Source organism: Abramis brama, assembly GCF_963993115.1.
Source record: "Abramis brama genome assembly, chromosome: 11".
NCBI lineage: Eukaryota > Metazoa > Chordata > Actinopteri > Cypriniformes > Leuciscidae > Abramis > Abramis brama.
This window is the reverse complement of record NC_139973.1, coordinates 18,611,053-18,636,330: the sequence shown is the minus strand read 5'-3', so window position 1 is coordinate 18,636,330 and position 25,278 is coordinate 18,611,053. Positions and strand designations below refer to the sequence as shown.

General features: G+C 36.3%; 1 protein-coding gene across 5 annotated transcripts in view; it reads left to right on the top strand.

Moving 5' to 3' along the window:
- kif1aa (kinesin family member 1Aa) overlaps window positions 1-22,504 on the top strand; it is an 81,139-nt gene extending 58,635 nt beyond the window's left edge. For 2 of the 5 annotated variants that reach the window (XM_084129044.1, XM_084129043.1), the window contains 23 exons: window positions 46-164; window positions 860-945; window positions 1,225-1,360; window positions 1,932-2,094; window positions 2,192-2,282; window positions 2,369-2,487; window positions 2,599-2,654; window positions 5,475-5,583; window positions 6,732-6,798; window positions 6,910-6,994; window positions 7,092-7,197; window positions 9,937-9,963; window positions 15,226-15,340; window positions 16,279-16,412; window positions 16,509-16,570; window positions 16,668-16,813; window positions 16,918-17,115; window positions 17,207-17,278; window positions 17,529-17,653; window positions 18,603-18,731; window positions 18,893-19,085; window positions 19,162-19,280; window positions 19,369-22,502. In XM_084129044.1, coding sequence (XP_083985170.1) covers window positions 46-164; window positions 860-945; window positions 1,225-1,360; window positions 1,932-2,094; window positions 2,192-2,282; window positions 2,369-2,487; window positions 2,599-2,654; window positions 5,475-5,583; window positions 6,732-6,798; window positions 6,910-6,994; window positions 7,092-7,197; window positions 9,937-9,963; window positions 15,226-15,340; window positions 16,279-16,412; window positions 16,509-16,570; window positions 16,668-16,813; window positions 16,918-17,115; window positions 17,207-17,278; window positions 17,529-17,653; window positions 18,603-18,731; window positions 18,893-19,085; window positions 19,162-19,280; window positions 19,369-19,411 — 2,500 coding nt within the window. In that variant the 3' untranslated portion in view covers window positions 19,412-22,502. Of the gene's footprint in view, window positions 1-45; window positions 165-859; window positions 946-1,224; window positions 1,361-1,931; window positions 2,095-2,191; window positions 2,283-2,368; window positions 2,488-2,598; window positions 2,655-5,474; window positions 5,584-6,731; window positions 6,799-6,909; window positions 6,995-7,091; window positions 7,198-9,936; window positions 9,964-14,770; window positions 14,795-15,225; window positions 15,341-16,278; window positions 16,413-16,508; window positions 16,571-16,667; window positions 16,814-16,917; window positions 17,116-17,206; window positions 17,279-17,528; window positions 17,654-18,602; window positions 18,732-18,892; window positions 19,086-19,161; window positions 19,281-19,368 lie in introns of all 5 variants that reach the window. The other 3 variants (XM_084129042.1, XM_084129046.1, XM_084129045.1) reach the window with 3 other exon arrangements.
- The last annotated feature ends 2,774 nt before the right edge of the window (window positions 22,505-25,278 follow it).

Here is a 25,278-nt window from a genome sequence, read left to right as displayed (position 1 = left end):
ATACCTTGGACATTTTCTTATTTTCTTCTTCCCTCTCTCCTTTAGGGCTTTTGTGTATTTGAGTAATCTGCTCTATCCTGTGCCCCTGGTACATCGGATTGCCATTGTCAATGAGAAGGGAGAGGTCAAAGGTTTCCTCAGAGTAGCTGTACAAGCAATATCAGGTAAGATTAGGACTGTAAGTGTATTGCAGAACCTACTGGTGAGTAGAGTGGCACATATTTCCATATATCATTGCTTTGTCTAGATAAAGATGTTTATGGATGATAATAATATGGATTTACTGATATTAAATTCTGTCTCATACCGAGACGACGTATAATATTTAAAATGTAAGATATTTCAGTATTTAAGACATATAGTATTTTAAATAAGACTTATATTATATGTATATTATCAGGTTATAGTTGATAACAAAAAAAATAGCCTATATTACAATTCTAAAGTTCTATATATATATATATATATATATATATATATATATATATATATATATATTAGGCATCACAACATACAAAATGAAAATAGCTGTACTGAGATTTGCTAAAGATTACATTTAAATTAATAGTGTTTTTAAATATTAACTTATAGTGAGTTAGATGATGGCAAGGTAAACTAAACGTTAAAATATAGAAAATGAGCATGCACAATTTAATGAACAATAAATTAAAAAGTTCTCTAATATTGGTAGATGACTGATACGTACCAATATATATTGTGAATCCTTAGTTTATAGAAACAGGAAAAAGTTTTGGGGGTTAGAGGGTGTATTTAGACCTGAGGGATTGTATATATAAAGGGCAAGCTGTGTGTGACTTCTTGAGGAAGTGATGTGAAGGTGCTCTGGTTTTTCCTCCAGCTGATGAAGAGGCACCAGACTATGGCTCTGGTGTCCGACAGTCAGGCACTGCCAAGATTTCTTTTGAGGACCAACAGTTTGAGAAGGTATTGACATTAAAACATTTGTAATGGCTGGGAATACTCCTTGTGAGTGGGAGCTTAATAATTTAATTTAATTATTTTTTACAAATTTACATTTGTACAAACTTAAATTTTTACAAAAAAGCTGGAAGATGTATAGTAATGCCCTGGAAAATCACATAAATGAATTGCTCAAAAGCGTGAGAACCATGACATATACTTGGTGACCTGCTTTGCTGATCTGGTCAACATGGATATTCGTATGGCAACTTACTTGAAGTGTTTCTCTTTCCGGTTGAGCAGTTCCAGTCAGAGTCCTGTACTTCTGGTCTTTCCTGTGCTGGCGTTTCTCAGGAAGAGCTACGAATTGTGGAGGGTGAGGTCCAGAATGCAGAGATGGGACTCTCAGCAGATGAAGTCAACAATAATACCTGTGCAGGTAAGAAATATGGAACATATAGGGCATCTTCAAAGAAAATTTTAGAAAAGAAAATCATACTCAAAATATACTATTAAATGTATAGAAAAACATGTACTCTACGGTTCTAAGATTTGGGATTGGTTCAATTTTTTTATGTATTTGAGTTTTTAATGCTCACCAAGGCTGCATTTATTTGATCAAAAATACAGTTAAAACATTAATTGTGAAATAGTATTACAATTTAAAATTCATTTCTTATCACAGGTGAAAACAGTTGTGTTGCTTAGTATTTTTGTGGAAACCATTATTTTGTTTCTTTGAAAGAACAGCATTTATTTTAAACAGACTTTTTGTAACATTATAAATGTATTTATTGCCACATTTGATCAATTCAATACATACTTGCTGAATAAAAGTATGAATTTAAAAAAAAAGAAAGAATCTGACCCCAAATGTTTGAATGGTAATGTTTGCAAGTGGAAACATGACCTACGAGTTTGTGTGTCTGAAGTCTGAATCTATATGTCAGCTTCCCATATAGTTTTCATATTATTTTAAATTGACATGTTTTCTTTCATGTGCTCTTCAGTTAACCCAGAAGAGTTGGACAGCCCTGTAAAAACAGGTTTTGATGGCATACTGGACGGCGCTCTGGATCACTTGAGGATTGGAGAAGTCTTCACATTCAGAGTTACTGTGCTGCAGGCATCAAGCATATCCGCAGAGTACGCAGACATATTCTGCCAGTTCAAGTGAGTGCCTCTGTCCTGTTCTAAAGTCTGTTTCCACTAGTGGACATTTGTCATTGTTCTAAATCGAATATTCTTTCATTAAACTCCTCGTTTGTAGTTTTATTCACAGGCACGATGAAGCGTTTTCCACTGAGCCGTTGAAGAACACTGGACGTGGTCCACCACTTGGCTTCTATCATGTGCAGAATGTAAGCTTTGCACTATAACTCAGAGCACCACGTCACGCTGTTTTTATTAAGCTGAGGGTAAAACACTCGTTTCTTCGATTTTCCAGATTGCCGTGGATGTGACCAAGTCCTTTATAGAGTACATAAAGACTCAGCCGATTGTGTTTGAAGTCTTTGGACATTACCAGAAGCAGCCTTTCCCTGCGCTCTGCAAGGATCTCATTAGGTAGATCCTGGCAATATTTATTATTTCCAAATCAGATTAATACATGCAACAAATGTCCGAATTCATCCATCCAACCTATACTGAAATGACAGCCAGATCTCTTTTTTTCAGTCCGTTGCGCCCATGTAGACGGCAGTTCCCGAGAGTCATGCCTCTTTCCAAACCAGGTGAGAGCAATGACTATTTTTTATGACCATTAACATTGAAGCCCCCCCCCCTTTCACCCCATTGGCCACTGCATGTTTTGTAAAAAAAAAAAAAAGCAGTTGCGACTGGTTAATGTTTCCTGCCAAATCATGTTGAGGCTGAAGCTGTTTAGCACATATTCTCCGTCTTTTTGTGTTGCCTGTTTTATGTTGCTTTTTTATGTTTTGGGTCCATGTACCCATGTCACAGTCTTTATGTTGTTGGTGGTGGGTGTAGCCGCAGATAACGACACCCCTCCTGACCGAGAGAAGAACATGGACCTGATTCGCTTCCTGTTGCCAGAGGTCTTCAATGGGGCTCTGGTGGACTCGCTGTCAAGCCACGCCCTCAATGCAGCAGGCGTGGCTGTGTCCTACCTCCTTGAGGGGGAGGAGCAAGCCAGACTGCCGGCCCCGCCCTTGTCTATCTGTTCAGTAATAAAAGCGCAGAAGCCGGGTCTGTAATGGTTCTGAGTGCTTAAGGCCAAAGAATGTCCCTGAAACTAAACCTCTAGTCAGTCTAATGCGCTGATAATATAATATAATACAATATAATATAATATAGTGTTGTCAAAAGTACCAAGTCGATACTGAAAATTAAAAAATGTGCCGCTTTGAGCGCTGTTGAGCTGAATCGTAAACACTTTGGAATGGCCATTGTACTCACGCGCTCATCAAATATGTCTGTGATTGGCTACAATGATGAGCGCTTCAAAAACATGTTGTAAATATACATCAATGGCGCTCTTCAGCGAGCGCTTACACAGATATACACGGGAGCATTTGAAAGCAGGCGTCTATCAGCTCTCAAACGCTCCCGTGCGTTGATCATTGTAGCCAATCACAGACATATCCGATGAGCTCGTGAACACAATGGCCAATCAGAGGTGTTTATGATTCCACTCAACAGTGCTCAAAGCATCACATTTTTAAAATGGTACCCAAGTCGGTACTTTTGACAACACTAATATAATATAATATAATATAATATAATATAATATAATATAATATAATATAATATAATATAATATAATATAATATAATATAATATAATATAATATAGTGCTGGGCAACGATTAATCGCATCCAAAAATAAAAGTTTGTGTTTACATAATATATGTGTGTGCACTGTGTATAATTATTTTGTATATATAAATACACACATATACATGTATATATTTAAGAAAAATGTGTTATTTATAAATCAATTATTTATATATAATATAAATTATGCATAAATATATACATGCAAATATTTCTTAAATATATACATGCATATGTGTGTATTCATATATTCAAAATAATTATACACAGTACACACACATATATTATGTAAACAAACTTTTATTTTGGATGCGATTAATCACGATTAATCATTGCTCAGCACTAAATATGATATAATATAATTCTTGTTATTTCTTAAACATGTTATACTTAAAAATGTGTGATATTTAGGCAGTTTCCACTCATTTCCCCCAATCATACGGGAGTCACACGAAATCCCTGCATTGACAGACTGAAGGACGCTTTGTTCCAGGGACTGCGTTTCGGCCTGTTAATACTGTGTGTGGGTGTATGTCTTTTTCTCTCCCTCAGCCTCTCCATACAAACCTTATCAAGCAGATGGACAATTCTGGTCTTTCTCTCTGACATCATTCACCAGAAATAAATTGATGAATAGTACCGAAATAAGACTGTGTAACTGCATGAGTAAAACTGGTTGTTCTGTCACTTGAAACTGAGCTTGATGATGCAGTGGTCTCTAAACATTTGCAGGATATTCATTTTGGGTCATTATTATTATTATTAGGTATTTCGTTGTTAGTTTTCTTGTCTACTTATGTGTCATATTCAATGGTTTGTCTAACAGAAAGAGAAAATTTTAAATAAATATTCATAAGTATATGACAGTTAAATATGAGTTTAAGGAATAGTTCACCTTCGAATTAAAATTGTCATTCAGTCGTATGTCATTCTAAACCTAGCTTTTTTCTGTTGAACACAAAAGGTGAATTTTTGAGCAATTGTTTTTATATATATAATGTAAGAAAATGAGTAAAAGCAAAACAACTGCAAAAAGCAGCATAATTGTCTTCTGAAGCCACACGATATATTCTCTATGTAAGCGCATGAGAGAAGTAGAGAAGTCTGCTTCCTTTCAGTGTATTTCATATCTTTTCAATCAGTTGATCTAATTCACAAAATCTGAATGAATCAAACAGATCCAGTTCTCTAGTTCAACTCACTGACTCAATATGCTGCTATCGTATGATTTCAGAAGACTTGTATGAATCACTTTTATGAGACCTTTATGGTGCTTTTTTTGTTGCTGCCATTTTGGTGCTTCATCCCAGTACTCATTAACTTTCATTACATTGAAAAAAGCGGACAGAATAAAGAAAAATCTCCTTTTGTATTCCACAGAAGGACAAAAAGTCATTACAGGGTTGGAACGATGTGAGGGTGAAAAAATAATGAGAGAATTTTCATTTTGAGGTGAACTATTCCTTTATTAATTCTGCTTGGCCATGTGCAGATGTTCAGGGATCACTGTTATTCACTTGACTTTATTCATCTTAACAGCAGTGTGCCTTTACATCGGACCCCTGATCTCCCACTCCTGGTCCTCTTTAACTATATTCTCTATTCCTCCTTTATACTGTGATCCATATCTTCCTCTCTCCTGTGAAACTCTAGTATCCCTCTCATCTGCCATTGAATTATTATATCCTTTGGTCTATGATTAACTCAATATTGGTTTGACTCTCTTTGTTGTTCCTTCTTTCTCTATTTTCTGCATAGTACCTGCCACCAAACTGACAGCTCTCACGCGACCCACAGCAGGACCGTGCCACTGTAAATACGACCTGATGGTCCTTTTTGAAATCTGTGAGCTAGAGGCCAATGGAGAGTAAGTGTCTTGTCTAAACATTGACCTTTTCCCTTTAAATTGGCCTTTAACTGATTCTGTCTGAGCAGAATCGATTGCCGTCTTCAGTGTGGCCTGTAAAATCAGTGATATCCTGTGTATCCGTATAAAATGTTTTAATTGATTTTTAGATCGTGATATAAAGGAAATCATACCTGTTCTCATTCATATAATTGCTCTCAGTACCATCAGGAATCATTTTAGACACTCTTCCCAAAGGACATTTTACACACTTTACATATACTGTATGTACAGTTTGGGTTAGTAATTTTAGTTTTTTTAAAGAAATTAATACTATTCTAATACTATTAGTCAGCAAAGATGCATTCAATTAATTGCTGTCAAATCGATTAATCGCTATTAATCCCCCATCTAACATAAAAGTTTTTGTTTACATGATATGTGTGTGTAGCCTACATATTATAATATAGATATGTCTGTGTGTGTCTATACTGTATATACACACACACATATATTTATACATTTATATATATTAGTGCTGTCAAAATTAGCGCGTTAACACATGCAATTATGTTTTTCAGTTTAACGTGTTAAAAAAAATTAACGCAGCATTCATTTTTTCTGTCATCCTTTGACTATCTTACATTATATGATCACGCTCTTATTCATACAAATGCTTTTAAACCATTAAAGTGTGACAAGACAAAATAGAAAGTGCTGTCTGTGAATGTCCTGTCTCTGTGACACACACACAACTCGTGTGCATGCCAGGACCTGTTAGAGAAACATTTTTTGCTGTACACACACACGACTAAATGACAATAAAAGCTGACTTTTCTTTATCAAAATTATATCTAATAAATTAGTTTTATGGTAACTTATATGAAAACAGTGATGTCTAAGATAAATGATTTATCAGCATACCAAACTGGACATGCTTAAAAAATATAATATATAATTAAGATCAAATAATTATTATATAATAAATATTTTTAGACATATTTTCTATAGTGTATATATATATTATATAGATTAAAATATATTATGTATTATTAAGTTAATAATTAATAAATCTATTGGCTTTGTACAGTAAATCCTTCACTGTGTTTCTACCTCCAGGAAAGCTTGACTGCTGGTTATTGTATTTGACATGTATCTGTCCCTTGCAGCTATATCCCAGCCGTAGTGGACCACCGGGTAGGCATGCCCTGCCATGGCACATTCATGTTACATCAGGTACTGGAAAATGTTCTTTTTTTGTTATTGTGCAACACAGCAACCATAGTCCATACCAATTTAACATTAGAGTACAATATGACATACAACAACACAACATTTACATAACAGGGCATCCAAAGGAGAGTTACAGTCACCATAGTACATGAGTCAGGAAGAGATATCGAGTGGAAGGAAGTGCGAGAGCTGGTTGTTGGTGAGTTTGGCCTCAAATTCGAACTTATGCTCAACGCATATGAGTAAATAAGAGAGATATTGTGATATTCAGCAAATGGGATTTTTGCGTTTGACAGGGCGCATCCGGAACACACCTGAAGCAGATGAGACGATCATCGACCCCAATATTCTCTCTCTCAACATACTGTCTGCAGGATACATTCGACCCACACAAGATGACAGGTACCTTCTCAACCCTAATAAATATGTTAAGAAGACCAGTTTAGAAGTTTACAATAACATGACATTCTCATGTTTTCCATGTCTTTAACACTAAACATAAGACTTCTTGAAAATTATGCTTGTCATTTTATATTTAAGAACACTTCCACAAGAGGTTACAGTACATGGGAGATTTATTCTTCTGTCATGAAGCCTTTTTTCTCCTTGAACACTCAGTAGCAGAGTTTGTCCACTTTGGCTGTTTCGCACTCCACTCTTTTTAATACCAGGTCTCCATTTTAGTGATTGCTGCACTTAATACGACTCTCTCCTCAGCCTTGGCTTATGATCTGAGAGCTGAAGCCAAGCCTGTGAGACAAACAGTTCTCTGCACAACTTTAAAGCAATGAGTTTTTGCCAAAGAGAAATGAGTCAGTGAACCAAACCTTCCAAACAGCTCTTAAAGGCTTGACACAAGGGAGTGATTCAGAATCAAACGGCAACGCAACAGTGCCAGCCTTAGATAAAGACCAGAAGTATATTTACACTTTTATGTTCCTTTGCACAAACATACCATAACTCGCTGCACGGTTGTGGGCACTGACAACTGACACATCCTAGAACTGCCATATTGAGGCTTTTAGCATTATCGACAGGGTGCAAAGTATGCTTGGCTTGGGGAAGTCTGATCCTAAAATTAAGGTTTGACCCTTAAAAAGTACACTACTGTTCAAAAGTTGGGGGTTGTACGATTTTTTAAAATCTTTTTTAAAGAAGTCTCTTAAGCTTACCAAGGCTGCATTTATTCATTCAAAATACTGTAATATTTTATTACAATTATTACAGTTGTACAACAAATATTATTACAATTAAAACTAACTGTTTTCTATTATTCAGTGTCACATGATCTTTCAGAAATCATAATAATATGCTGATTTGGTGAAAACAGTTGTGCTGCTTGATATTTGTATGGATTCTTTGATAAATAGAAAGTTCAAAAGAACAGCATTTGTTTGAAATCGAAACCTTTTGTAACATTATAAATGTCTTCACTGTTACATTTGACCAATTTTATGCATCCTTGCAGAATAAAAGTATTAATTTCTAAAAAAAAAAAAAAAAACACTGGCAACTGACCCCAAACTTTTTTAACAATAGTGAAAGTAAATTGTTTTAATTTTACATATTACATAAGGAATGTAATTAACGCAGTGTTTATTTTTTACTTTAAAGGTTAAAATTGTGTCCAAAACTATTTTCAAAAACTGAAGTTATATTTGAAGATATTTCTTCCTGACAAAACTGCTTCTTTTCAGGCTTTTTTCATTAACAGCGTCAATATAATTAATCAACAAACAACGAATCATTTTGTGATTTAATTGAAAAAAAATGTTTTTTTAAGGGAAAATGGTTTTAGAGGATCATTCTGAGACCCCTTGGAAGTTAGTCATTTTTATTTATTTATTATGTATTTTTTAGATTTACGTAACACAAGTATATCATACAAAAATGTTTTGTGTAAAAAGTTGATAGTAAGATTGTTGTTTACTGAAAATTAAATGGTTAGCGTTTGGCTAACTATGCTAGTAGCTCCAAACACATTTGATATGTGCAGAATGAACAGATTTTTAATTCTAAGACTGATTTATATGGTACACAGGTGGAATAAACTTAGATAAATGCTTAAAATATATTAACACAACCTCTCAACACGCCTCTTTTTTGTTGGATTGTGTTTAATTATCGCAGAGACCTTTCTGCATGACATAACAACAGCGAGTCAGGATACGAATCGCTTGACTGACAGACTAATTCCTGCAACTGCTCTTTTTCTGTTTAATAAAACTCATAACTAATAATTCCCCTCCCACTGCACACATGAGACAAAATGTGGTTTTATTAGCCACTATGAAGGAGGTCACAATTCAGTCTGAAGATATGAATTCACTATTTTCTGACACTGAAAAATGGTTCTCTAGTTCACCTCCTTGCTGGTTGTGCAAGTCTTCCCATCTGATGCTGGTCTGCATTTGTGTCCATTCTCATCTGTTCATTCCATTCGCTCTGTCCGCACTCCATTGCTCAGATTCAGCTACTGTACCCTCTCACTGAACCACACGGTGGATCGAGCTCTGCTGGTCACCATCACGCCGTTGTGATCTGCATGTGAAGATTTTTATTTTTAAAGAAAGCTTAACTTTAAAAACACTTGAAGCTTATTTATGAAACTTTACTAATAGAATCCATCAACATTCTCTCATCATGATAGTTATTGGAAACAAAATGCTACGTTTCTCATGTCACGTTACACGCTGGCAGCCAAACAAAGCATTTTTTCATCTGCAATGCATTACTATGATATCACCTTAAATGGGCATCACATATCAGCATCCAGACTTTGCAAACATGAAATGCTTAAAGTAAAGTCACAATCATTTAGATATCTTATATTCAGATTTATCCACCGATGCAAAACTGCATGAAAGAGACATTATTACAAACCTCTCGTTTTAAGCAGCTGTGACCTCCTCTCCTGCGATGTAACCACAAGTCCTAACTAGATAATCCACATTATACCTAGCCATAAAACCATGTATCGGAGCCGGATTCATGCACCAAGGACAAAGCTGTGACGGGAGAGTTGTGCAGAGGTCTCATCAGACACAAGCTGCTGGGCCTCCACACAAGCTCCTCTCCACAACCTTCTGATTCTGACATTTCTCTAGTCCACTAACAGAATGTTGTTTTGTGTTTTTCCAGACAGTTTCTTGATTCGGACATGCCTAGGTATATTACCTTCAAATCCCTCTCCTCCCATTTTATCAGACACACACACACACACACAACAGAATGTTTATTTTTCATCTTTTTATTTCTCTGGCCATCTGTCTAATCAACCTCCATCGTTCTTTGCGTAATTGTTTTGGCTCTCAAATACTGTTGTTTCTGCAATCATGTTGGTTTGTCTATTTTTTTTTTTTTCCTTTCCTCCTACTATTTCGGAAAATGTGAGAGAATTTCACACTGGCTCCCGTGGAAATGCTTTTGTGTGTGAAGCTTCTGTTGTGTATTGTTTGTTTTTGACATTTTTGGCACCAGGTGACTGGATTGCATGGCTTGGCTTTTGTATGGGCTGCATTTTTGGCTGAATCATTTAGAGGAGGTGTGGTAGAGATCATAGTCACGTTCCCGGTTAATAGGGAACATTCTCAGAACTTTACGTTAACGCTCTAAAAGTTATGAAAAGAATCTGATCTTTAATAATGCTCTCAAAATGGTAGCACAAAAACATTATTTATACATTGTTTACGGAACGGTTTTTTCAGATTTTTTTTTTTTTTATGTAACAGAAGACATTTAAAGCTAACGTCCCCATAGTGTTTGCAAAACGATAAAATAAAGTTCACATAACCAAGAAAAACTATTGAACATTTTGAAAGTTTTATTTTGGACGTTTCAGAGAACGTTTTCATAACTAAACGGAACGTCAGCAAAACTTTCTTGGAACATTTTTGTTAGCCGAATCCATTTTATGACAACTTCATTTGTAATCTACGTCAGCCACTTCTTCATCAGTCACACATTCCTCCAGTTTAAACTAAAAGCGTTTTTATAATATTTTTAATGAGTCACTCTTACCACACACACTCCATCAGTCCCACATAAAATGTATTGCTCTTGCTCAACAAATTCTCAACAAATTAGCTGACATCTCTTATAATTAAAAATGTATGGTTTCATTTAAACAGCTCTGCAACTAGATCAAGTTCCATCACAAATGTCAAAGCAACACCATAAAACACAATTTCGCCTGTGTGGGGCGATAACTGTTGGCCAGACCACACACCATGAGGTCTGTGTTGTTTATGGGCGGGAGGGCTTGCTCTGCTAACCTCAGTATTAATCATGAATCTCTGAACAAAATTAGTGTTATGTTAGTCCACTGAGATTTATGATCTCATATGAAAAAAATGCGTTTAGTCAAGTTTATTGACAGGTAGTCTTCTTTTGCATTCTCTTCTCACATTAGCCAGTCTTTTTGACCGCTAGGAGGTAGTGTTGATCAAATTTCTTTAAAGGTTTATTATGCTGCCTGAATGACTACAGTATAAGCTATCATTTCTAAGAGCTGCTTGCAGATTTCTAATGATTAAATCAGGACAACTATAATCACAGGAATTAGCTGCTTGTTTGTAAATATAAGGGTGGTGTCGTGTCGCCACAGAGCGGTATGAGAGCATTGTTTTTATCCAAATCTGTTTTTCTTGCTGGAGTGCCAGAACTGTTCCATTTGCCAGGGCTATTACAGATCACACTGAGAATTTGATTTATCATACACTTAATTCAACACCCTCTTTTACAGAAAAATTATGCTGTGTAGTATTAAACTTGTAACCTGTAATTCACTGTATATGGTGGTATGATAATGTACAGTTAATTAATAAGTGCATTTACATCTGCAAGATGTATGTTTTAGAGTGTTTGCTCATCTGCAATATGTCTCTAAGACGATTCTTGTCAGGTGTTGAATAGACATTTAGAAGATGTTTATGATTTAGAATGTATGTAAAACTGCTTTTCATAAGAAGTTTATCAGATGTTGTACACAATTGATGTTTTCCAGATTAAGCGCCCTTTAGCAGACATCATCTGGGATTTTTTAATCATTGTATGTGCTTCTTTAAACTTGCAACCCATAGGTCAATTGTATAGAAGTGCTTGAAAATAAATTAGACAATTTGTGAGCTGCAGAAAGAAATTTAGGAATTGAAAGCAAATCCCAGCTAACAGAAAACATTCTCAGAACTTTCGCAAATTTTCTGGCAAGGTTCTCTCAAAGTTACGAACAAACATTTTCCAGTAAGGTTAATAGAATGTTCATTAGTTATCTGGTTGAAAAAGTTGCTGCCTGAATTTTTTAAGTACAATCAACTTGGTTGTTTAAGTCATTTCAACTTAAATTACATTAAACTGATTTAAAAAAAAAATTGAATCTTGTATAAGTCAGAAAAAAGTTAACAATTGCTCAACTTATTTTGATGAGTTAAAGCAATGTAAAGTACAATAAACTTGGTTGTTTAAGTCATTTCGACTTAAATTACATTAAACTGACTTTAAAAAAATTGAATCTTGTATAAGTCAGAAAAAAATTAACAATTGCTCAACTTATTTTGATGAGTTAAAGCAATGTAAAAACATGTTATCATAACTTATTGATCATATATGATATTTTAGTGTACATTATTAATGAAATGGGTTTTTTTCTGAAACATTAATTGGACACTCATCAAACGTTTTTTTAAAGTCAATACTTACTAGGCCTACTTGTTTCAAAATGTTCAAAACATTTAAAAACTAACATTCCCATAATGTTAGTAAAATTAAAAAATGGAACGTCCCCCTAATGTGGAATGTTTTTATTACTTTTTTTTTTAACTGGACGTTTTGAATGTTCAGAGACCTCAGAAATAACGTTTCTTCAATGTGAATGTTATCAAAATGTTCTATATTTTTGTTAGATGAGTAATGATTTGGGAAGGTAAGATATCTTCACATAATTCCTCAAAGTAGTGATAAAGTGATAAAGTGATATCATTCTTAGTACACACTTGTCACCTTGGCAACTGTACTATTATCCACACCAACATCCTCCAATGTAGTACTTACTGTCCCAAGAGTTAGTCAGGGAGTTGAGTATAGCCCTGCAGTGTCCCTCCTCCCATATATGTTGTCACAGAAACCAATTTTAATTTCCAGCAGTTTGGGTGGCAGTGTGCAGCTCAACAATCCATGTAAGCATTACCTCAGCGGTAGCATGCTTGCTTTCTAACCCTTGTGCAATGAGTAATTCTTCAATATTATTTAGGTCCTCAATGCAGGCAGAACCAATAAACTTAGAAAGAAATGTCCCTCTGTATATTTTGCCAAGAACATGAGTTATAGTTTGGATTGGCTGATATAAGAAAATGAAAGGGAAAAAAAAATTGAAAGGGAAGGTAAAAAAACAGGAAATATCTTTTATCGTGTATAAATGGGAGGTGGAAATTATCCTCACAGTCCCTCATCTTGCTTGGTATGCTGAGCTTGATTTATGTGTTTTTTTTGGGAGTTAACAATAGCGTCAGAAATGGGATGGCTGGGTGTCTTCTAACTGTGTTTGTATCCTAATCTGCTAAAGCCAACTCAAGCGAGTCCAGTAGCTGTGTTTTGGAACATGGTAGTTGGCTTCTAGCTGGTTCAAATTGGTTTGGGTGCTTGATGTGTGAACTGATGGGGAACTGACTGAGCTGGTAGACCTGAGCCCAACATCACATCATACCAGCTTAAGGCCATGTTGTACACTCTCAGAAATAAATTGTAGCAGTTACTGAGATGGTACCCTTTCAACTGTGTACCTTATTTAGCCCTGAGGGGTGCACATTTGTACCTAAATGGTAGAGATTACAGTAGTACCCTTTGAAAGGGTATCATTTAAGTGACAGCTTTTGTACTATGTTTTCCTGAGAATGTAGCTGGTTTGTTCCTGGTCCAAGCAGCTCAGCAGGTTCCCATCAGTTGCAGGGCTGTAACTACAATTGAGGAGGCACGTACCACAAATATTCACAATAGTGGTTGATCAATATGGAGATGTCTCTTCATTTTCCCCCATGGCATTATACAATTAACGACTGAGGGTCACTTTCAAGTCATTCCAAATGGAACCAATGAATACATAAACGTGCCTCGTTAGGAGACGCATGACAAATGAAAAAGAGTCTGTTCCATGATACACTACTCAATTTTTTTTTTTCAAAGTCTGTCGACCCAAAATCTACAAACTGGCTTTGACTTTTGGCAACTAGCATTGACTTGTCCAGACTGCAAAAGTCTAGAAAATGTCTTTTCTAGAATTGTCATTTTTGGGTGAACTACAGTATCCCTTTTAGGACTTTAATACACTAAGTGGGACGGTCTAGACCTTCCCCACAGTGACCCTTGAAATTTCCCCCACCATGTTTCATTATTTTCTCCCCATCTCTTCAACAAATCAAAATTTCCAGTACCTCTTTCACTCCTTTTTGTCTGAATGACAGCCACAAAGCTGCCTACTCTGGGTCATGCCGGTCCATTCACTTTAACACTCAACATATAAAGCACACAAGCTCAATCTATCACATACCTCAGAGAAGCTCGGCCCCTCTCATGTACTTCAGACTCAGGCATTTCCAGATTTAAGACCCTTACCTGGCGTAGGGCCAAATGGATCCAATCTGTGATCATTTCAGTGGGTTATGACCTAAATTTATCAGAGCGAGGGAGGGTACTATAGCCTTGAAGTTCAACAAGGTGAAAATAACCTATGTGTAAGAGGCAGCCCATACTATTTTCATATAGTATTCTATTCTCATGAAATGGGATTGCTTTAGGGTCAATATTAGTTCAGTTGTACTTCATGGAAGTCTGTGAAATCATAACAAAGCTGATGTGAGTTGATTGGAGATGCAATTACATCGCTCATTGAGATAAATTTGCTATATGCTTTTATACTTCAGTTTACCTCTCCGAACTGTCTTACTTATGATTCTATCATTGATTCTTTCCTTTCCACCTAAAGCATTTCCTTGGGGACTGATTCTAGGTATAAGTGTCCCCTTGTACCTGCCTCCCTCTTTGAATGGTTACGTTTTTCATCCGTCATCATTTTAATTTTATTTTATTGTCATTGTTCTACACATCATTGGTGGTGGCATTCATATCTAGTGAGGAAGCTAAAGTGTTTTGTTGCATGCATTTATATTGTCTCGTAGTCACAATTTTTAAACACATTTTTAAAATGTTACTTTAAAATATCTTTTTATCAGTAAAAAAAAAAAAAAAACAGACACTGTATTGCCTTTTAGTAATTGTTTTGCCTAAAAGCTGACACTAGTTATTATGTATTATTAACATAGTTAATGCATTTAGCCTGTTAATATTTATGAAATTCTAACATGAGTGAGAGAATATGTAAATTCACATTGGTCTATGTTGAAATGATTTCTTTAAGGCTGTTTTCTACCATCAATATAGGACATTCTTCCGTTTTGATGCTGCTTGGGATTCATCCATGCACAACTCTTTGCTGCTAAACCGTGTCACTCCTTATGGAGAGAAAATCTACATGACTTTGTCTGCTTACTTGGAGGTAACCAAGGCCATTTCCTTATTTAGTTACATGATTTAGTTCCAGCTAATTTAATCTAGCAAACAGCCAATGGCATTTGTAATGGTTAAATCAAGTACAAATGTGAAAGAGAGGCAAATGGCAGTAAACCTTGTGACTCTATAGAGCACAACAGTATCTTCCCAGTTTTAGTAGTTGTCTTGGTTCTGGAAGTATAGTTCCCATTCATTTTCCACAGAGAAAAAAAAAAACTTCAGTGAAGAATTTCATGACATGCACTAAACCAAACAGCTCAGAAACATTACAAATTTTGATTTGAATCAAACAAGTATTTTAAAATCAGATAAAAAGACAACATTCCTTGACTTGACGTTCCATGAAGCATTGCAAATGATGTAATCAAAAACTAGTATTGTAAGTATAGAAACAATACATTTTTTTGAAAGAAGTCTCTTAGGCTGCATTTATTTGATCAAAATACAGTAAAAATGAAATATTACAATTTAAAATTTTCTATTTTAGTATATTTTAAAATGTAATTTATTCATGAATTTTCAATGTCACATGATACTTCAGAAATCATTCTAATATGCTGATTTGGTGATCAAGAAACATTTCTTATTATCTATGTTGAAAACAGGTGCTTAATATTTTTGTGGAAATAAGCATTTATTTACTGTATAACAGCATTTATTTGAAATATGTTTTGTAACAATGTGAAAGTCTTTACCCTAACCTTTGGTCGCTGTAGAGCTCTTTTGGCGTAATTTGTTGTTTTTGAATTTTTTTATGATGTTTAAATAACATGGACTAATGATTTCAACAGAATCATATACTATCAATTAACAACCTTGGAGCTCATTGGAACCCAACTGTTGTGCTCTATAGGTGTTGCTTGTTCTTGGTAATTTTAAGCACCATTTTAGATGGAAAAGCTTACAATGGTTTTCTTTTCCCAGATGGAGAACTGCACACAGCCCACAGTGATAACCAAAGACTTATGCATGGTGTTCTACTCGCGAGATGCCAAGCTCCCGGCATCTCGCTCCATCAGAAACCTCTTCAGCAGTGGCACCTTGAGGCCATCTGAAGGGTACGGCTGCTTTAGATTACAGCAGAAGTCCTTTGCAGTGTTCCTCTTTTAATTGAAGTTACCATAAGGTTTTGTGTTATTTGTTTTTACACATAGAAACCGTGTAACTGGAGTGTATGAGCTCAGTCTGTGCCACCTGGCTGATGCAGGGAGCCCAGGTAAGACACTAGCCTGTTTAACTGAGGATTTATGAGATGCTGGGCAGTTTACATTTTAGGGGTGGTTCTGCTGTTGAAATGACACCTGAATGTTCAGGAATGCAAAGACGGCGCAGGAGGGTGCTGGATACGTCGGTGGCGTACGTGCGAGGGGAGGAGAACCTGGCTGGCTGGAGGCCCCGCAGTGACAGCCTCATCCTGGACCATCAGTGGGAGCTGGAGAAATTGAGCCTCCTGCAGGAGGTGAGAACATCTAGTTACTTGGTTTTTAATGTGAAATGACAAGAATGTGTCATTGGCGGCCCTGCTGAGTATCTGAGACTTCATTTCCTTTTGCGGTATGTTAGGTGGAGAAAACTAGACACTACCTCCTCCTTAGGGAGAAGCTGGAGTCCACCCTGCTGCTGGGCCAGGAGTCGCTGCTGTCCTGCGGGAGTGAAGATCTAACCGAGTCCTCTTCCCCATCCACCCACCTGGGCCTGGGCCACAGCCCCGGCCCAGGCCCCGAAACACCCAACGAGAGGCAGAAGGAGCTGGCTGCAAAGGTTTAAGAAATTTTAAGATAACTTCAGGAAATCGTGAGAAAAAGGCTCGTCAATCAGTTTAACGTTCCCCTTTTCTGTTTATCCCCAACAGTGTCTGCGTTTGCTTAACCACTCCTTTAACAGGGACTACAGCCATGTGTGTGTTAGCGCCAGTGAGAGCAAGGTGAAGATATTAAGAATATTTTACACTATTTTACATGTTTTCCTTCTGTCAGTTATCAACAATACAGAAGCTTTTAGGAGCTCAGGCCGCTGAGAATATACCGTCTTAAAAAAAGAGTTCTGACTATTGCTGCAGAAACCTACAGAAATTAGATTTTAGTCATGTGAAGATTTCTGAAGATTTCTTTTTTTGAAGGAGCATGTTGTGTTCTGTGTTTAATGACTGTTTTCTCTGTTGTGATGTGTTGTAGTTGAGTGAGATGTCAGTAACTCTTTTGAAAGACTCAGCCTCAGTGTGTGCTGAAAGCACTCTCACACCGTCCTCTACATGTCCATCACTTGTGGAGGGACGCTACGGCCACAACACTGATCTCAGGTCAGTAAATAGTGACTGCTGTCTCATTTAGAGATTTAAAAGAATTTTAACAAGCTAATTTATGCAATACAGACTAAAAAATGCACTAAAATGTTTTTTTTCTTTTTCTGGCCACTCCCGTCTACTATTGATCAGACTGAGGGGGTGTTTACACGTAAAACTTTTAATGCGTTTTGGCCGTTCAGTTACACGACAACGATGTTTTGGGGGCCTGAAAACGCATACTTTTGTAAATTGGTTTCAAAGTCCAGTTTTTTCAGTTTTTGAAAACAATACCGTTATCACCTCCGTGTAAACTACAAAAATGTGAATTTGTGACAACTGTGACGCCATGAGCACGCGTGTATTACGTGTTCAGTCTGTAGGTGCGTATTGTTTCTTTACAAAGTAACATCGTCAACTACTGGCCTGATATGCACAATACAGCGTTTTCAGTCGTTTTTGTGGATCCGGGGATCGTTTTGACAATGTACTCGAAAAACGAAAAACTCGCATGTACTTGAAAAACGCACACGAAAAACGTTTCTGTGTTTAGTACATTGGTGTCGTGTAAGCGTACCCTTAAGCCCAGAGTATACTTTGGTTTTTACGTGTACACGAGGGTCCACTGTGTGACACAAATATTGTCACCAGAATATATATATAAATTATATGATATATATAAATGAAAATTTTACTAAGTAATTTGGAGTCTAAAAATGCTAGAAAGCCTAAAAAGTATGTCTAACCAAGTTGTCTTACAAATTTGAAGTTGATATCACAAAAATGTTGCCCTCTGAAAGGGAACGCAATGTCCAATTTTGAGTGCTTATGCTTTTGAATGAATGTCCACTACCAGGGCACTGGTATACAGGCTATATTGTCATGTTTAGGAACATTAGTCTAACTAACACCATCTAACTAATACAGTAGTTAGTAACATCTGTATTCTTACTGCTCATATGTGTAGACCCCCAACACCTCGATCTCGTGCTGTCAGCCCCATCCCTGAGTCTGAAACAGAGGGCAAGAAGTCTCCTCAACCGTCCAGATCAAGGACCCACACTTTCGTGCCAGATATTCAGGAAATCCGTGTCAGGTAAAAAAAAAATTGTAAAAAAAAAATCATTATACAGAAGATAAGCAATTCCTTTTTATTTTACATTTGCCTGTAAATTAAATTAAATTTCTGAGATTTCATGAATTTACTGTACATGTTTGTAAGATGACTCTAACCTGTACTCTATTTTATTGTCACAGCCCAATTGTGTCAAAGAAAGGTTATTTGCACTTCCTGGAGCCCCACAGTAATGGCTGGGTTAAGAGATATGTGGTGGTACGCCGACCTTATGTCTACATCTACAACACAGAGAGAGACACAGTGGAAAGGGCCATTCTTAACCTGTCCTCGGCACAAGTGGAGTACAGCGAAGACCAGCAGGCTATGCTGAAGGTAAAACATCTACAAATATTTTCTTTTCTTCGAGTAAATCGACTGAACTGTAACCCAATGTCTGTCTGAACTGCAGACCCCCTACACGTTTGCGGTATGCACAGAGCATCGCGGGATACTCCTTCAAGCCAGTAATGACAAGGAGATGCATGACTGGCTGTATGCCTTTAACCCTTTGCTTGCTGGATCTATCAGGTACAGTGGAGCACATATCTAACTCTTTCGCACTCACAAAAAAAGACCTTACATGCCAATATTTGTTCAATTGTCTTCTTCCCGTCAGGTCTAAACTGTCTAGAAGAAGAGCCGGGCAGATGAGGTTTTGAGCCCACCACATGTACAACTCTTCGAGGACAAAAAACACTAAGGACTATACTTGTAAATAGATCTACTGACAGATCCCCCAGTTTCTGTGCTCAATCAACTCTCTGACCCTCTGTTTCCTTCATGTGTGTACCTGCACCTGCCCACACTAGCACCAACTGTGCACCTGTATCTTAAAGGCCCCTTTGTTGTGCATCTACAGTGGCCTAAATATTCAACTTATAGCGCCAACAGAACAGGCTAACTACTTTTTCGGGTTAGAGATAGTATGCTTATGTAGTCTTCAGCAACATTTTAGAAAGTTTGAAAATTCTGAAGCTGTCAGCTCATGCAAACACATCTAAATTTGGTACTGTGAAGAGTGACGTCCATATCTTGAGTTTGGTGGGAAAATGGATCACATGGCCTTATTGTGCTACTCCTGACTTGCAAGTCTTTGCGTTTAAAACTGGTCGGTATTTAAGTAAGCAGACCATATGTTTATTCATCTCTTGGCTATGGAAGATATAATTGATCAATGATAAGCAGTTCTTAGCAAGGAGCAGATGAATCACATCATATTACGCTCTTACTCTCTTTAAGTGCAGTTCTTGGACACAGTACAGCCCACCATAAATACTCATATACCTCTATAATGTTTCCCTTGTAAGGCCTTGAAATGCAGTTTTCAAAATAATCAGGACGCACGAGGAAAAATTTGGCAATGGAAAATGGTTGCATTCTCATATCTCTGTATGAGAACCGTTCATACAGATTTGGCCTATTTTTGTTGGAGTACTGGTCAGTAGATTTATCTAAAATGTATCATAATCCAGTCTAATATTTTATATATAAAAAAGATCGGTATCCCCAAATTATCTTATACAGTATCTGTCTAATTTATTTTTAAAATTTCTAATTAAGTCTTATCTAGTTAGGTATTTATTTAACATGTTTTTATTTATTTCAGCATGTATTTATTGACAAAGACTGTAATATTTTTTGAAGAAGTACAGTGCAATTTCTGCATATGACACTTTTTTTTATCATGAGTTGACTAAGCTCCATTGTACTGACCGCACTGCTCTCATTCCCCCAACACGACGAAATGCATTTGGGGAACAGGTTAGAAGTGAATGCTGGGATAGCTGCTATAACATGTAGATTACTTGAATTTTACTTTTTAGAGGTTAACTAGTTTTGGTTAAGAAAAAGGTTTTTCAGGTAGAAAAACATTATCATTATTGCCCAGAATCCTACATGAGTGTTTGTATAGTGCTCCGTTTGGAAAATGGAAGGTTTAGAAGTTTGTTAGAACAAATCAAATGTACAGTACTAATGGAATTTTCTATACGCACCCCAGAGAGTGATGAGATATGATTTGTGCCTCTTGGATCATCTACTCTGTTTTTGTTTTACAATTTTCATCATCCACTTTCAGTACCACCCTTTCTCTTTGTGTGTAATCATTCTTGTGCACAGGCAAAATCAGTTTTAATTATTTTTTAGATAGTTTTCACATTGCACATGCCCAACATAAAACTAGGTTTTGAGATTCCTAAACATGTCTAGATGGTGTAAATTGTTTTTTTCCTCAACTGATTTGACGTGCAAATGAACTAAACAACTACTTATTCACCCAGAAACATTTTTCATTTTAGGGACACGTTTCTCATCTCTAACACCATCATGGACTCCAGAAATAAGCCCTTCTATTGTTCCAAATATCATTTTGGTCCTATTTTTTGTGATTAAAATCATATAACATATCTGACGAGCTGATAGATGGCAACACAATACGTTTTAAATTTGTCTCAGGTCGGATTGTTGTGCTTATTTTCAATAGGCAAACCCCCTCAAAAACAGGAAACCATCTGAGCTGAGATCGCTGATAGTTGTTCAACTTCAGCCAAACTACATTTTATGGAATATGAAACAACATTTTTGAGTTATATAATACCAGAAGCTGTGATTTAGACACGTTTTCTGACAAAGCATTTGCTAGCAGGTGGAGTCCTGTGGGCCAGACCTTGACTTAGGCAGTTACTGGAGCAGAGCTCATGCTTTCCAGATGGCTTATAATGTGAGATGATTGGATGATCATGCAATTTGCCTAACTAACACAAGCCTTTCACCCATACTTGCATGTTCAGTGCACAGATCAGTTGTTTGCAAATCACCTGAGGTTCCTCCAGGGCAGCAAGATTCAGGCACGTGTATGACTGAGGCCAGCCAACCTACAGCACATGCTCAGTACAGCAAGAATCTGAAACCCTGAACAAACCTCTACTGAAAGCCTTGATATGTCTATGAAATCTACACTTCTAATTCCAAAAAATCAGTTACTAATATGGGTGTTTAGGATGGTATTCTGTTTCTGTGAGTAAAAGCAGAAAGCATATCCCTGATATGATTCTCAAACCCTGAAGGTTCCCTGTTCATGCACCTTTTCCTTTCTCCAAGTATGTCAATCAGCTTCAATTTACTTTCACGACCAGTTCAGAGTAAATAAAAACAATGCCACTACCTTTATAAACAAGTGCATATGTTAATAGTAATAGCAGGCGTGTCAACAAAATTATAAAAAAAAAATATATAGTTAAAATAATCACTTTCAGTTTTAGTACTGTACAAGCAAATGTAAATTGTCTTCGTTTTTGTCTGTGCACCTTGTAGAAAGTAATGCAGAGAGCTGAATGGGATTGTTCATGTTATAGCCTGTCCTGTACCATTTCTACTAGCAATTTCCATAAAACGTTGCATTATCATGTTTTCCAAGCTAAAAACATTGCATCCATTTTACCACCTCCCAAAGTGTAAGAATGAATCAGTTCTCATAATCGACACCAAATATCTGTGTGCTTCCATTCGCCTCTTATGCACAGACTCCATTCATGAGCATTTTTTTTTTCTGTCGTTTTTTCTCAGTTTTACTTGCCTTGTATATAAACATGATTGCTGTGAATGGTGTAATATGCAGTTGTAACCGGTTTGTACCATCTTCAGTGGGCAGTAGTTCAGTGTCTCTTTCTGAGTGTTGGAATTATGAGTCAAATGTTTGTGTACACTTAACACATTGACAGATATGAAATAAATGTGGAACTTATGCAACACTACGAATGACTTTGTCTTTTGTGTGCGTTTATTGATTTTTGAGCCATTGTTTTATGCATGAGAAAATAGGAAAACTTTTTGAATGAGTGGTGCAGTGGTCCAATTATTCACATTGCACAGACATACACCAACAAACAAGTTGTTTGGCTTTTGGATTTGGAATTTTTGGATAAAATAAACAGTATAAACACTGATCCAACCAAACCCAAAAAGCTTTGTCTGTGAGGTGTGAATTTATTTGCCTTATGTCAGAACCCAGAAGGTTCCTTTGAGATTTCCCTATGAGGTTCATAGGGTTTTTCGATTTATGAACATGACATTTCCAAGCCAACCGTTCTTTTAACAGTATTCACAGGTACTGCAGCCTTTAACATCTCAGGTAAAACACTGCACTGTCTTCTGAAACTCCCAAGAAGCTTGAAGCTTCCATACCAAGGCCTGGGAAACAGCTTGGATGAAATCAGGGCAGACCTTTCTAATAAACACATTTTAATTATCGACGAAATATCAATGGTGTCAAAACAGTTGTTTGCCTGTGAACTGGAGACTGCAACAGATTAAAGGAAACCAGAAACCTTTTGGTGGCTAATCTTTATTAGCTGTAGGAGATTATTATCAATTACCACCTGTGGGAAGAGCAAAACCACTCTGTGTGTATGAGGACCATGTGCTGGACTTCTGGAAAGATCATTTTCAATTGATAACTGGGCCATTCTACAGAATTGGTGCAAACTGCTGTCCCTCATCCAAAAAACACATTTGAAAAGCATTTAATTATTAAAATCTTAGATGTTTACTAAGATCCTTCAATTATCTATTGAAACCCACAATAATATTTAAGATATCAGTAAGCTTTATATTTATAAAATCATAATTTATGGGCTACTTTCAATTAGGAGGTGGCTGTCCCAAACCCTAACCCCTAAATTTCAACTTGTGAAAATGATATTGAAAAAATTTTTGCAATTTTTTCCATTCTTGTTTTTAAAAAAATATTTTCGTTTTTTTTTAAAAAATGAAGTTAAAAAAAATATTTATTTTATATTTTATTTTTAAATCATGAAACTTTATCTAAAAAAACATGTCCCGCATTTTCATGTCACTACCAAAACAGTGAATGTTGTAGTCCATTGGCTGAGACTGATTTTAACCACACTCCTACATTTTTGATCAGGAAATATTCCTGTGTCCCTCTCTCTCATGTGCTATATGGTGAGTAGATTGATCCCATCATTTTGAGGTAAATGTGTTCTAAAGTCTAAAAATCTGTGTGTAACTTTAAGGAATGTCACTACCAAACTCATTTTTTCTGCTATTGAGAAAACTTTTTTGGATGTTATTCCATAAAATTTAGTTGTTATACGTGTTCAACTGTTCTGACCAGTGATTGCTAACCATGTGCTGATTAGCATCTTCGAGCTAGGCTCAAAAGTTATCTAAAATTGTCACTACCAAAACAGTCACAACCAAAACATTTTCTTGAAGTTTCGGTTGTGACATTGTTTTGGTAGTGACAAAAGGGAACACATAATCCTTTATTTGGAGGAATAAACTACATTTTAGTACAGTTATGCAAATAATTACTACTGTAGTATGTTTTAGTAGTGTTTTAGTATGCAATATTCTGTTAAAATTCTGTAATGTGATGAGGTTACAATTACTTAAGGTTGCAGTCCATGATACTAGCTTAGGTGTAAGGTTGTTGTCAGTAATGTTAATTTCTATGATTAACTTGACAGGGAGAATGACATAAAACACCAACATGCCTAAAAAAATAGAAAAACTACAACAGAGAGACAGAGAGAATACAAACAAAGGTTGAGGGAAGACCCAGTGAAGTACGAGGAATACTTAAGGAAAGAAAACGAAAGAAATAAGAAACGAAGGGAAGAGGGAAAGTTGAAGAGTATCAGTGAATTATCTGACAGGGAGCAAAGACATGTCAGAAAAGCATGGAGGAAAAGACAGAAAAGACACAGGATGATGGTGAAAAGGCAAAAAGAGATGGAGACATTTTGCAGGGCTTCCACACCACCTAGCACTTCCAGTGAGGGTGATCAGACACCAGTACACACACACACACACACGCACACACACACGCACACACACACACACACACACACACACACACAGTTCAGTGGTTCTGGAGATTTATCTGAATGAGGAAAATTATTCTGAAATTAATGTTTTATGTAAACACACACACACACACACACACACACACAGAGAGAGAGAGTTCAGTGGTTCTGGAGATTTATCGGAATGACTCATAAACAAAATGTTGAAAATATGAAAATAAAACAAAGTGGTTCTGAGTCTACATTGTAAGTTGTTGTTTTTTTGGGAAGAAAAATCTATGAGCATACCTCTTCTCACTTGCACCTCAAGACCCAAAGTATAGAATAGCTCTAGGTGTTCTTATAAGATATTTACTGTCAGATGTGTGTCTGCTATATGTACTGACTGCATATGTGCATCATAGTTATTTATTTATATTAACATAAAATGTGGACAGTCTGATTCAGCCATGGCAAACTAAGTATTGTGGTCACTACCAAAACATTACTGTCACTACCAAAAATGTGCAGTCACTACCGTAACATGGGATGTTTTGTCAAAAATAAAGTATATTGAATTATCAACTAAGATGTTATGATAGTGTTTGGTTCAATGCATATTCAAACTAATGAATCCTTAACTTTGAAATCAGTACGATAAACTTTATGCCTTCTACAAAGAAAGATTGGGTTCAAAATACAACAAATCTCATAAATCA